At 36.0% G+C, this 14,022-nt stretch overlaps 1 protein-coding gene across 1 annotated transcript in view; it reads left to right on the forward strand.

Moving 5' to 3' along the window:
• Positions 1 to 14,022, forward strand: part of ADAM32 (ADAM metallopeptidase domain 32) — a 163,534-nt gene that overhangs the window by 47,827 nt on the left and 101,685 nt on the right. The window contains exons 9-10 of the mRNA XM_032618296.1: positions 162 to 328; positions 5,634 to 5,715. Coding sequence (XP_032474187.1) covers positions 162 to 328; positions 5,634 to 5,715 — 249 coding nt within the window. The remainder of the gene's footprint in view (positions 1 to 161; positions 329 to 5,633; positions 5,716 to 14,022) is intronic.

Below are 14,022 nucleotides of genomic sequence, written 5' to 3' on the forward strand. Positions count from 1 at the left end.
GGCGCATGGACTGAGTTGCTCCGCGGCTGACGTGGCATTTCTGAATAAAGTTATCCATATAAATTGAGGGTGGATTTGTCAAAAGATTGAATTAATTTCTTGGTTATTATAAAATAACACAAAAATTATTTTTTTCATGTATTTATCTCTTCTGTTTTTAGATGTTTGCGCCATTTAAAATTACTATTGTGCTGTCATCTTTGGAATTGTGGTCAGATAAAAATAAGATCTCTACTGTTGGTGAGGCAGATGAATTATTGCATACGTTTTTAGAATGGAAAAAGTCTTATCTTACCCTAAGGCCTCATGATATTGCATATCTATTCATGTAAGTATAATGTTTCAGTCTTCTTAGAAATCAAAGATTTGTGATATTGATGTAGCTTAAATTAGGGAATTGTTGTTCATTTCTGACTGTTCATACTTTGATTATCATGCACTCAGACCTCATGCTCTCTTTCTGGTTGTCAGACAATAAAAGAAGATTGCTAAAATTTATTTCTGTGCTTACCAACATTTACTGTTGAGGAGATTGATATTTCAGGAAGTTAAACCAACTAAGGACTCTTGATGGTGTGTCTAGGTTTTGAATCCACAGTTTGTAACTCCAGAGCCCATAATCTAAATCATTACATAAAGAGATGGGATTTATCTTGTGAAGATTATATCTTTGTTATGAGTTTTGATCAAAGCCTTGGTAAAGTAGGTTAAAATATTTTATCCTACTGAATTTTCTGCATTATTTTTAAATGTTAGTTTTCTGTCAATTATAACTGTATACTTATAATTTTATTCATATAAAATTTACCAGCAATTATGATCAGCATGTCTTTCAATAAATCTGCATATACATATTTTTAAGTTGGCATGATAATATCAATATTTCCAGTTTATAATAGGGTCTAAAAATTGTATGTAGTTTATTTAACTAGTCTTTAATAATTGGTACTTGGCTTGATTCCAATATTTTATTATTTTTTTTTTTATTTTTATTTTATTATTTTAAAAAATCCTACAGTGAAAAAAACCTTACGTGTGTCATTTATATATGTGCATGTGTATCTACAAGGCAGATTCCCAGGAGTGATATTTCTAGATAGTATAATTCTAATTTTGATAGCTAATACCAGATTTTGGCACTGATTTTAGTGCTTTGCACACTTATCAATAACGTATGAGAAGGGCCTGTTTCCCCACAGTCTAGCCAACAAAGTGTATGGTCAAGTTTTTCTTCACCTTTGGTACCTGAGAAATGGTATCTTTGGTATAGTTTTAATTTTCATTTCTTTTTCATGAGCCTGATGGTAGATAGCTAGATATCTAGATAGATAGGGATAGATGCATTTAGATATCAATTTCAACACAGATATAGATAAAAAGATCAATTTCTTTGCCTTGCAATGAGAAGTAGTTTTCTTTCTTAATTTGTCTTTTGGCTTGGCTTCTTGTGTGTGTATATTTTTTAACTGCCATACAAAATACTTTTATTTTTAAGGCAGGATTCATCAGGCTTTTATTTGATGGTTTCTAGAGTTTGAGTCATAATTAGAAAGGCCTTCCCACTTCATGGGTATGAGGGAAGTTTTAAATTTATTTTCCATGGAAATTTTAGAATCAACCTGTCTAGCTCCTATTTTTTAAGACTATGTTAAATTTATAAATTGAGCTATAGAGAACTGTTTAATCTTCAGATCTCACATTTTGTCTTTCCAGTTTTTGGTCATTCAGAAGTTAATTTCTCATAGGTTTTATACATTTATTGATAACTTTTCTTAGGTATATTATCTTTCTGGTTGCTGTTGTAAATATGTCTTCTATCTGCTAACTATATATTGTTTTTGTTTGTAAAATTACCTTAGTTTCATATTGATTTTATATCCTATTACCTTACTAAATTTCTTTGTTTTTAATCATTCTTAAGTCTATTACATTGGTTTTTTCACTCATATAATTATACCATCTGCAAATACAGGTAGTTTTATCTCTTTCTATTTAATTTTATATTTTCAGTTTCTTTCTCTGTTCTTATTGCTTTGGCTAGTTTAATACAGTTTTAACTAGTAGTAGTAATAATGGTAACATGGGTCATGTCTTTTTTCTTCTTTACTTTAGGGAATGTTACCTCATCAAGTAATACTTTTTAGCTTTGGGGGCTAAAATGTAGGTTTGGCTCTGTGTGTGCACAGGCATGTTTTAGAATTTGAATAATAGTAGGGCAATATTCATAGATTCATACTATACCAACAATTTGAAAAATAATCCTTCAGGGACTTCCTTGGCAGTACAGTGATTAATATTTCTCCTTCCAGTGCAGGGGTTGTGGGTTTGATCCCTGGTCGGGGAGCTAAGATCCCACATGCCTCAGGGCCAAAACATCAAAACATAAAACAGAAGCAATATTTTAACGAATTCAATGAAGACTTTAAAAATGGTCCACATCCAAAAAATCTTAAAAAAAAGAAAGAAAAATAATCTTTCAGCTTTTATAGGGATGACATAAGATATTCTTATTGGCATTCAATAGAAATAATTATAGTGATATATTTCCTAATCTTGAACCATCTTGCATTCCTAGAATAAATCTCAATTTTGACATGATGTATTATCCTTTTAATAGGATGTTGAAATTTGATACAGTAATAAGTGAAATTGGTGAGAGAATTTATCCCATTAGAAATGTAGAAATTATGGTACAGTCAGACTCCTTGAACTTGAGTAATACCCCTTCTTGATCCCTTGATGTTATTTTAATGCATCAACATACTTTGCATATGAGTAATGTCCTAGAATAAATACTATAAAATTATGATAAATAACAGTAATTATCTATTATTTTCTGGTCTTTGTACTCCAGAAATTTGTACTCCAGAAATTTATAATCTGGTTTAGGCCCTACAGTAGGAGCAATGAACATAGCAAGCTTAGTTTTTTAACCTTTTACAATCTGTCCTTTTTTCAACAAATGTTTATTGAGATAATATTGCATAGTGATTCAAATTTAAACTCTGGAGGCCAACTGCCTGCATTTAACTTCAGCCCTGTCACCTAGGGCAATTGATGCTCTCTGCCTCAGTTTCCCTATATTTGCTTTTATTAGTTTTATTCTTTTACAGCTTTATTGAGGTATAATTGACAAATAAAAGTTATACATATTTAAGGAGTACAATGTGATATTTGATATATATATACATTGTGAAATCATAAGCTAATTAGCATATACACCACCTTACATAGTTAACATTCTTTGGTGTGCGGTGAGAAATCTTAAGATCTTCTCTAGCAAATTCACATATACAATGCAGTATTATTAACTATAGTCATCATGCTGTACATTAGACCTCCAGGACTTATTCAGCCTACATAATTGAAACTTTGTACCTTTGACCATCTCCCCATTTCCTCCATCTCCCAACCCCTGGCAACCACTATTCAACTCGCTGCTTTTATGATTGGATTATTTTAGATTCCACACATAAGTGTGATCATACAGTACTTGCCTTTTTATGTCTGGCTTATTTCACTTAGCATAATGTCCTTCAGGTTTATCCATGTTGTAAATGTCAGGATTTCCTTCTTTCTTGAGGCTGAATTATATTCCACTGTATATGTACATCACATTTTCTTTATCCATTCATCTCTCAGTGGACGTTTAAAAAGTGGGCCTCTTTAGCATCATCTTGCATGGCTGGCAGTATTCACTATACTCTCACCTTCCCTTGGGAGAAATCATGGCTGAAGGCAGCTCTTTCGGCACTGAGCTGTGCTGCCTTGGGGGAATGGTGACATGGGTAAAGTGAAACGGTTTTTACCTTCTTCAATGTGTCTGTTCTTGGATTTTTTGCTCCAGTGTGGCGTGGGACCTTTCCTTGGGTCTTGGGCCACATCTGTGGGTGTTTGTCAAAATTGTTGTTTCTGTGGAGAGATGAGGGCTAAAAAACTCCTATTCTGCCATCTTGCTGATGTCACTCCGGAAGATTAATGTTGGTACGTTATCTCTACTTGTTTATAGTTTACAAGAGGAAGAAACCATGAGAGTGAGAGCAAGAGCAAGAGTGAGAGAGAGACTCAAAGTAACATATAACAAAAGGGCCAAGTTAAAGACGTGCTACTCAAAGTAGAAGTGAGAAGGCAGATTGAGGAATTTTAAAAAAATATTTTTTGTTTTTACTTAATATAATTAATTTTTAAAAAATTTTTGGCTGTGATGGGTCTTAGTTGCGGCACTTGGGATGTTCGTTGCAGTGTGCGGGCTTCTCTCCAGTTGTGGTATGCTGACTTACTTGCCCCGTGACATGTGTGATCTCAGTTCCCCAACCGGAGATCGAACCCTCATGCCCTGCATTGGAAGGCAGATTCTTTACCACTGGACCGCCAGGAAGTCCCAGGAATGTTTAAATTCAGTGAAAGGAGGTGGAAAGCATTCCAGGTTATGGAAACAATATGCCTAGAGACATGGGACTAAATAATAGTTCTTTTCAAAGAGTATGGAATTCATAGTTATAACTGGAGCTGAACCTCTGGAGGAGGGGAGGGATACAAGAAAAGTTGAAGAAGTAAAACAGTAAATCTTGATAACTGATTTGATGTGGAGACTGGGTGGCCGTATTAAATAAAAAATAGCTATTATTGAATCCAGCTCATCAGAAGTATGCATAGAGTTAGGGGGAAAGTCTTATCTATTGGGAGAACTATCTTGAATGAAGAAAGAGTGTAAACAATACTTTCATATTGGAATGTAAAGCCAAAGTTGGGTGTTAAAGGCGAATACTTGGAAACAAGTGCTTACGTATAAACAATATCAGCGAGGCAGAATAAGGGAGCAGTGCAACTGTGAAGTGCAGTGCAGTTGAGACTGAGGAGGCATTTCAAATTGAGAATTGTGTACCAAGCTTTTTTACACACGTCTTGGAATGTTCGTTTTGGCTGGGGCTCTAAAGATGGCAGAATATGTTTGGAGCATCTATATCTTAGTGGTTGAGAGTATGGCTCTGCATTCAAACTGTCCAAGGTCATATCCTTCAGCAGCACTTACCTGTGCTGCCCTGAGCAAGTTACTTGTACTTCCCATCTGATGTTTGATTTGTTCAGCGGGGAAAAAATAGTATCTAATTCACTGGCTGCATTTGAGGATTAAATAGAATCGTTTATGTAAATCCATGAGAATAGTGCTATTATTATATGGCAGTTTATATGGACTCTTCTTCTCAAAGCAGAAAAAAATAATGGTAAGTTGTAGAACAATAAAATCATTCCAGTGAGAAAATGGTGAGCTTTTCTACATTTGAGTGAAAACTTTTAATCCATACATTAAAACTATTTTTCATTGTAATTCAGCAAAATGCTTTTGATTGAAATGTTTGATCAAGGCTTTAGTAACCCTAACCAAACGTCACAAGAACAGTAAAGTCATCAATAACTTGGATCCATTGGATACATTTTAGAAACCCAGATTGCTTAATCTCATTTAATGAAGACTATTTTACAAATTTGAAGCAGTTTAATACATACGGAAAGATTGTACTTCAATTTGCTTCAGACTAGAAATTTATGAACTACAGACAAATTACTAGCAGGAGTTATCACATGTGAATTGTTTGTCAATATTAACTATAATTATATACTTATTTATTTAGCTATAGAGATTATCCAGATTATGTGGGAGCAGCATTTCCTGGAAAGATGTGTGTTACCAGTTATTCTGCAGGAATTGCTTTGGTATGTAATTATTTAATCTTATTATTTGAAAAAAATACATTTAAAAATTACCCAGTATTACAGCATATATTTTATACACTTCACATTTATATTTACATTTAGAGATTGCATTTATATTCCATCACTCTTAGAACTTGAAGTATGTAGAAGGAATAGTATTCTGAAGTACAAGTGTCTTATTGCAATTATTTGGAAGTTAAAGTGGAATAAAAATATAATAAATACACATGTATCCCTTATTATATAGAAGAGTGCATTATGAAAAATTATCTGTAAAGATATTTCTGTAACCAAAATAGATTTTTTTTCTTGTAGGTATAAAATTAGAAAAATAGTCTTATAGATAAATTAACTTCAAAATCAAAACAAGTGATGAACCAAAAAGTATGATAAAAATCTGTTAAAATGTTTCACATTTTTCTACGTAATATTTAAAAGAAACTTTTATGTCTATTTTAAATATTTATAGTTCTGATAAATATTTTATATTTAAATAAATTATTGGTGTAATTAGATGCATCACTGAAAGAGAAGTAATTCATTGAGCCTTTCCCCCACCTATTCATCCTTTTAAAAAATAGGTTTAAGTACTATATAGTATTTTAAAATTACAAAGTAATTTATGTTATGCATGTCCATTTTTAAAAGAACATATAGAAACATAAAAGGAAACGTATAATCTGGCATCTTCCCAGGGATGAAGCAATAATCACTGTTAACATTTTGATTAATATGTATCTCGTACTTTGAGTTTTTATCTGTTACTGTGGCTCCCCATTATATGTTTTTGCAAAAATGAGATTTTGCATACATATTTTTATTTCTGATACTCTTCCAATTATTTTTATTACAGAATTTATGCATGCATGCATGTATATGTAAAATTGTTTAAATTGTAGCTATACAAAGCAAAGTTTGTTAACAAAACTCTCTTCTTTATCCCCTTCATGAAGTCCTATAAGAATTTATAATTTCTATTTAAATTCTCTGGTAGTTAAGTTTATTTATTTAAAATATATATACTTTAAAAAAGTATATATATATACTTTGACCCCTACTTTGACCCCTACTTTGATTAATAAACTTTAGACAGCATTGGTAATATTATCTTTGACATATTTAATCCACTCTATTTGTCATATATATTATGACGTTTTTATTCCTTTATTAATACTTATAATAGTAATCTATATTAAACACATTCTTAAATATTATATGTATATACATAATATATGTAATTATATATTATAGATGTTATACAATATATAATACATAATAATATATAATATATTAAATATTATTGCATAATATATTACCATCTTAATGTATTTATGTTTTTATTTATATTAATTATTTTAAAAATTCTTTTTACCTTATGCAAAGTCCATTGATTATTTGCTATGAAATAGCAAATTATTTGCTATGTAAATAATTTGCTATGTAAAATAGTACACTTCTCATATCCATTGTTAAGAGTTATAAAATTTATAATTTATTTTATAGAACTTTTGTGCTTTGTCTACAGGTTGATTTTTAAGTTAAATCAATAAATATTTTATGGTATTATGAATATAAAAATGATATTAACTCTGAATCAAGAAGTAAATATGTTGCTATTCTGGTAAAGCTTTGATGGCCAAAAGAGGTCTTGTTCATTTTTTTCTAACTTATTTTACTTCTGTGGGCGGAACCAACTGCCACAGAAAATTAAACTTCATCTTCCTTTTCTTGGAATTCTTTGCTCTTTTTCTGGAATAACTCAAGTTTAAAAAATTTTAGACACAGTGTATATAAGTGGCAAACACTGTTATTTTATTAATGAAAACACTTTTGCTTTCCCTCCACATTTGATTGGTAATTTGGCTAGGTTTAGAATCCTAGTTCTAACATCCTTCTCTCTCAGCATTCTGAAGATTGATGTATTGTGTTTTTGTCAACTCATTATGAAGTGAAAGGATGGCAAGGAAATTGAGGGTGTTTGTAAGAGAATCTGAACTGCTTAAAGGAGGAGAGAAGTCAGTAAGGAGGTTAGGAACAGTGAAAATGTAGGAACCATGGTTTGGTTGTGCTGATGGGCATGCAGATTGTTATAGTTGAGGTGCTAGTGCAGTTGTCAGGAGAGACAGCAGGTGGTCAGGATGTGGGATGCACAGAGATGACGGAGGGCTTGCAGTTATTGATAAAAATCTGTTGACAAGGTCTGGCGTGTGAACCATAGGAATGAGTGGGTGAGGCAGGATGTAGGATAGAATTATTAGAGGAGTTGAAATCAAGGAATGATGCTTTTACAAAGCTTTCGTACTTATATTTTTATAAACCTTTATGTTTCTTTGTTTAAAAGCTCTTATACTTTTACCACAATTGAATATGTCTCTGAACAAGAATTGTTTTTTATGCTTTAAACATAATATAAATTGTATCCTGCTGTATCATTCTGCAAATAGATTTTTTTGGTTTTCACTTAAAATTTTGAGATTTAATGGAATTACAGTTAATTTTTAAAAGACTTTGTTTTTTAAGAGAAATTTTAGGTTCATAGCAAAATTAAGAGGGAAGTACAGAGATATCCCATGTAGTCCCTGCCCACCCCCACACATAACCTCCCTCACTGTTAACGTCCACACCAGAGAGGTGCATTTGTTACAGATGATGGACCTACACTGACACATTACAACCACCAAAAGTTCACAGCTTACATTAAGGTTCATTTTGGTGGTATACATTGTGTGAGTTTTGACAAATATATAATGACATATATCTAGCATTATAGTGTCATAGAGAGTAGCTTCACTGTCCTCAAAATCCTTTGTGCCTAGTAAATTTTTTGCATTGGTGCTTGATACTTTATTATATTAATGCCACACTGTATCCTTTATGATTTTCATGGGAATTTTGGTTGTTTCTATTTTTGCCATTATGAGCAATATTTAATAAACATCTCTATACATAACTCTTCCAATTTCCATTTGATCTTTTTGTAAATTGAAATGTAGTTGACGTACATTATGTTAGTTTCAGGTGTACTACATAGTGATTTGACATTTGCATACCTTACAAAAAGTCATGACAAGTCTAGTAATTGTCTGTCCCCATACAAAGTTAATATTATTGACCCTATTTTATATGCTGTACATTATACCCCCATGGCTTATTTATTTTATAACTGGAGGTTTGTACTTCTTAATCCACTTTACCTATTTCACCCCCACCCTACCCCCTCCCCTCTGGCGGCCACCCATCTGTCTTCACTACCTGAGTTTGTTTTCATTTTCTTTTGTTTGTTTGTTTTGTTTTTAGATTTCAAATACAAGTGAGAGCATACATATTTGTCTCTGTCTGATTTATTTCACTCTGTGTAATACTCTCCAGATTGTATCTTCCATGTTTTTGCAAATGGCAAGATTTTTATTGGGGGGGTGTATAGGTGTTTTACAATGTCTTGTTAGTTTCTGCTGTACAGTGAAGTGAATCAGCTGTATGTATACATATATCTTCTCTTTTTTGGATTTCCTTCCCATTTAGGTCACCACAGAGCATTGAGTAGAGTTCCCTGTGCTATACAGCAAGTTCTCATTAGTTACCTATTTTATACATATTAGTGTATATATGTCAGTCCCAATCTCCCAGTTCATCCCACCCCCCCACCCCCTTTCCCCCCTTGGTGTCCATACATTTGTTCACTATGTCTGTGTCTCTATTTCTGCCTTGTAAACAGATTCATCTGTACAACAAATGGCAAGATTTTTAAAAATTTAATTAATTAATTAATTAATTAATTTATTTATTTATTTGTAGTATGCGGGCTTCTCACTGTTGTGGCCTCTCCTGTTGCGGAGCACAGGCTCTGGCCGTGCAGGCTCAGCGGCCATGGCTTATGGGCCTAGCCGCTCTGCGGCATGTGGGATCTTCCTGGACCGGGGCACAAACCTGCGTCCCCTGCATTGGCAGGTGGACTCTCAACCACTGTGCCACCAGGGAAGCCCTAAAATTTATTTTTTACGTTTTTTGACTTTTTATTTTATATTGGTGTATAGGTGATTAACAATGTTGTGTTAGTTTCAGGTTTACAGCAAAGTGATTCAGTTATACATATGCATGTATTTATTCTTTTTCAAATTATTTTCCCATTTGTGTTGTTACATAATATTGAGCAGAGTTCCCTGTGCTATACAGTAGGTGCAAATGGCAAGATTTTATTGGCTGAGTATTAATCTACTGTGTGTGTATGTGTGTGTGTGTGTGTATACATACACATACATACATATATATATATATATGTATGTGTATGTATACACACACATGTCATATCTTCTTTATCTGCTCATCTAACAATGGATACTTAGGTTGTTTCCATATCATGTCTATGGTAAATAATGCTGCAATGAACATTGGGATACATATCATTTAGTATTAGTGTTTTTGTTTTCTTTGGAAAAATACCCACAAGTGAAATTGTTGGATTATATGCAATCCATTTTTTAATTTTAAGAGGAACCTCCATACTGTTTTCCATAGTGGCTGCACCAATTTACAGTCCCATCAACAATGCACAGGGGCTCCCTTTTCTCCACATCATTGCCACCACTTGTTTTTGTCTTTCTGATGACAGCCATTCTGACAGGTGTGAGGTGGTTTCTCATTGTGGTTTTGATTTAAATTTCCTTGATGATTAGTGTTTTTGAGCATCTTTTCATGTGTCTGTTGGCCATCTGTTTGTCTTCTTTTGGAAAATGTCTATTCACGTCCTCTGCCCATTTTTAAATCAGGTTTTTTGGGGTTTTTTTGATGTTGAGATGTGTGAGTTCTTTGTATATTTTGAATATTAACCCCTTATTATATATATTGTTTGCAAATATTTTCTCCCATTTAGTAGTTTACCTTTTAATTTTGTGGTTGGTTTTCTTCACTATGCAAAAACTTTTTAGTTTGATGTAGTACCATTTGTTTATTGTTACTTTTATTTTCCTTGCTTGAGGAGACAGGTACAAAAAATCAGGGAACATGATAACTTCAACTTTGTTCTTTATCAAGATTGCTTTGACTGTTCTGGGACTTTTGTGTTTCCATACAAATTTTAGAAGTATTTGTTCCAACTCTGTGAAAAACGGCATTGGTGTTTTTTTTTTTTTTTCGATATGCGGGCCTCTCACTGTTGTGGCCTCTCCCATTGTGGAGCACAGGCTCCGGACGCGCAGGCTCAGTGGCCATGGCTCACGGGCCCAGCCACTCCGCGGCATGTGGGATCTTCCCAGACCAGGGCACAAACCCGTGTCCCCTGCATCGGCAGGCGGACTCTCAACCACTGCGCCACCAGGGAAGCCCCCTCAGCTTTTATTTGTTTGGGAATCATGGTCTCTTCTTCATTTCTGAAGCACAGTTTTGCTGGGCATAGAATTCTTGGTTGACAGGTTTTTTTCTTTCAGTATTTTGAATATATAATCCCATTCTCTCCTCACCTGAAATATTTCTGTTGAGAAACCTGCTGATAGTCTTATGGGGGTTCCCTTGTATGTAACTTGGTTTTTTTTCCTCTCTTCTTTCAAAATTCTTTCTTTGTCTTTACTTTTGACACTTCAATTATAATGTGTCCTGGTGTAGCCCTATTCAAGTTCAACCTATTTGGGGTCCTTTGTGCCTCATATACTTGGATGTCCATTTCTTTCCCAGTTTTTGGAAAATTTCAGCCATTATTGCTTTAAATGTACTTTCTGTCCCTTTTTCTTTTCCTTCTGGAATTCCCATGATACGGTTACTGGGGTGTGTGTGTGTGTGTGTGTGTGTGTGTGTGTGTGTCCCATAGTCCTGTAGGGTTTCTTTCCTTTTCATTCTTTTTTTATTTTTGCTCTTCTGACTGGATAATTTAAAATATTCCTGCCTTCTAGATCACTGATTCTTTATTCTGCCTGGTTGAGTCTACTGTTGAAGCTCTCTGTTGAATGCTTCAGTCGTGTTTTTCAGCTCTAGGATATCTCTTTTTAATGGTTTCTGTTCCTTTGTTGAACCTATTTTGTTCATTCATTGTTTTACTACTTTCATTTGGTCATCTGTGTGTTCTTGTAATTCACTAAACTTCTTTAAGGAGATTATTCTAAATTATTTCTCTAACACTTCATGGATCTCCACTTATTTTGGGTTAGTTATTTTGCAGCATTTTTAGTTTGATTTGATGGTGTCACATCCACCTGATTTTTCTTGCTCCTTCATTCCTTACTTTGGTACCTGTGCATTTGAGTTATCGGTCTCCTCTTCCAGACTTTACAGGCTCACTTTGGCAGAGAGAGTTCTTCACTAGTCAGCTCAGTTTAGGTTTCTGGACATGTCCTTGGGCAGGCAGGATCTATTTTTGGGCAAGGCCACTGCCCAGCCTCTGAGGTCAGGGGAGGGGGTACCACTGGCTATTAACTGTTGGATAGGACTGATAGTGAGGTTCCCTGCCCAAGAGAGGCAGTAGGATATACTCTGTGGTTGTTTAGATTCACTGGTCAGGCTTCCTAGAAGGTCAGGACAGGGAACTTTACTCAGCAGTAGCTGGGAGGTGAATTAGCTTCCGTGCCCTGACAGGGAGCACATGACCTGCATGGCTCATTGTTTGTGGACCCACATTAAGCAGACTGTGCCCTTAATTCCTTGGACACATGGGGCCACTGGGTTTTGCTCTGAAGATGGGGAAAACCATGGGCTGTGCTCTCTGTTCAAGTGCCACTGTAAGCAGGGTTGTTGGATGGGCGGCACAGCCTTCCTGTGTGCTCTGGCTAGATTCGTTGGTTGGGCTTTCTGAAGGCTATATGTAGCAGTGGGAAGGGCTATGAATCTGTGTCCTTGTCCAGGTGTAGTGGGAAAACCAGCTTAGCTCTTTGTTTGTGGTCTTGACTCAATCTAACTGGCGCTCCAGGTTTCCTGGCCGAACAGGGCCACAGGCTTTGCTCTGTGAACAGTCAGTTCTGCCTGCCATACTCTCTGCTCAAGTGTTGCTGCGCTATGCAGCTACCAGGTGTTCTGACCAGGCTTCTGGTCAGGGGGAGCCGGGAGCTATACTAGGCATTAGGCAGGGCTATGAACAGCTCCCCTGACTGGGTGGAGGTGGGTAGCAGACCAGGTTCCAGGGCTGGCAAGGCTGTTCATCTGAGGACTCAAATCAGGCACTCCTATACCTCATTGACTTCCCTTGTCATACTGTTCCACTGTCCTGGCTCTGCAGATGGGCAAAGCTGCTAGTTGGCACCTACAGGTGCTATAGCTGGGAACTCGGCCTGCCAAGATGCAAGCAGTGATTGCTGCAAGCCCTTCCTGCCTTCTCTGTCATGATCAGATTCCCAGGGGTCAAATCTCACTCATCCTTTGTGATTCTTATGAGGTAAGATCAGAGTAGGGGCTCCCAGAAGTGATCCACAATACTAGGGGATCTGGATGTCCACTCTAGGCTCTTTTCCCACTTGAGGGACTGTAGGCTCTGGGAAGACCTCTCGGTGTGGTGCTGCACCAGTCTTGGGGAGGGGCAATGCATTCAGTGTATATCTGCTCCTCCTAACCTTCTAATGAGGTCTGTCTTGGTCTCTGGTACAGGGGCTGCTTCAGCCTCACCTCCATGTTCTAGAATTTTCTCAGTGATGTCCATGAATAGTTGCTAGTTGTTCTTCTTGTGAGGGGGAGTGAAGTTGGGAAAGACCTATGTTGCCATCTTGGTGATATCACTCCTGTTGCAATTTAATTTTTATTATGGACCTGGAGACAATGAGGGGTGATGAGACAAATGTCCCAGGTATTGTCATTAAGTGTCATTTTTTTAAATGTAGGGGCTCTTTCATTGTTTTTTTAAAATTAATTATTTTTGGCTGTGTTGGGTCTTCGTTACTACGCACGGGCTTTCTCTAGTTGCGGCGAGTGGGGGCTACTCTTCGTTGTGGTGCGTGGGCTTCTCATTGTGGAGCACGGGCTATAGGCACGCAGGCTTCAGCAGTTGTGGCACATAGGCTTCAGTAGTTGTGGCTCGTGGGCTCTAGAGCTCAGGCTCGGTAGTTGTGGTGCACAGGCTTAGTTGCTTCACGGCATGTGGGGTCTTCCCGGACTGTGGCTTGAACCCATGCCCCCTGCATTGGTAGGTGGATTCTTAACCACTGCTCCACCGGTGAAGCCCTCTTTCATTGTTTAGAGGGAGGCTTACTCTATGGGCAAGGGACGTCCAGGGATATTTGTTCATGTCACTCCAGTTGTTCCCACCCCAAGTTTCAGATTCTGACTCCTTCCACACCAAACCTGGTAGGTTTGATAGTTAAATTGGAGCTGGAACCCTACAGTACTTGTAGCTAG

This window comes from Phocoena sinus, chromosome 21 (genome assembly GCF_008692025.1).
Source record: "Phocoena sinus isolate mPhoSin1 chromosome 21, mPhoSin1.pri, whole genome shotgun sequence".
In the NCBI taxonomy this organism is placed as follows: Eukaryota; Metazoa; Chordata; class Mammalia; order Artiodactyla; family Phocoenidae; genus Phocoena; species Phocoena sinus.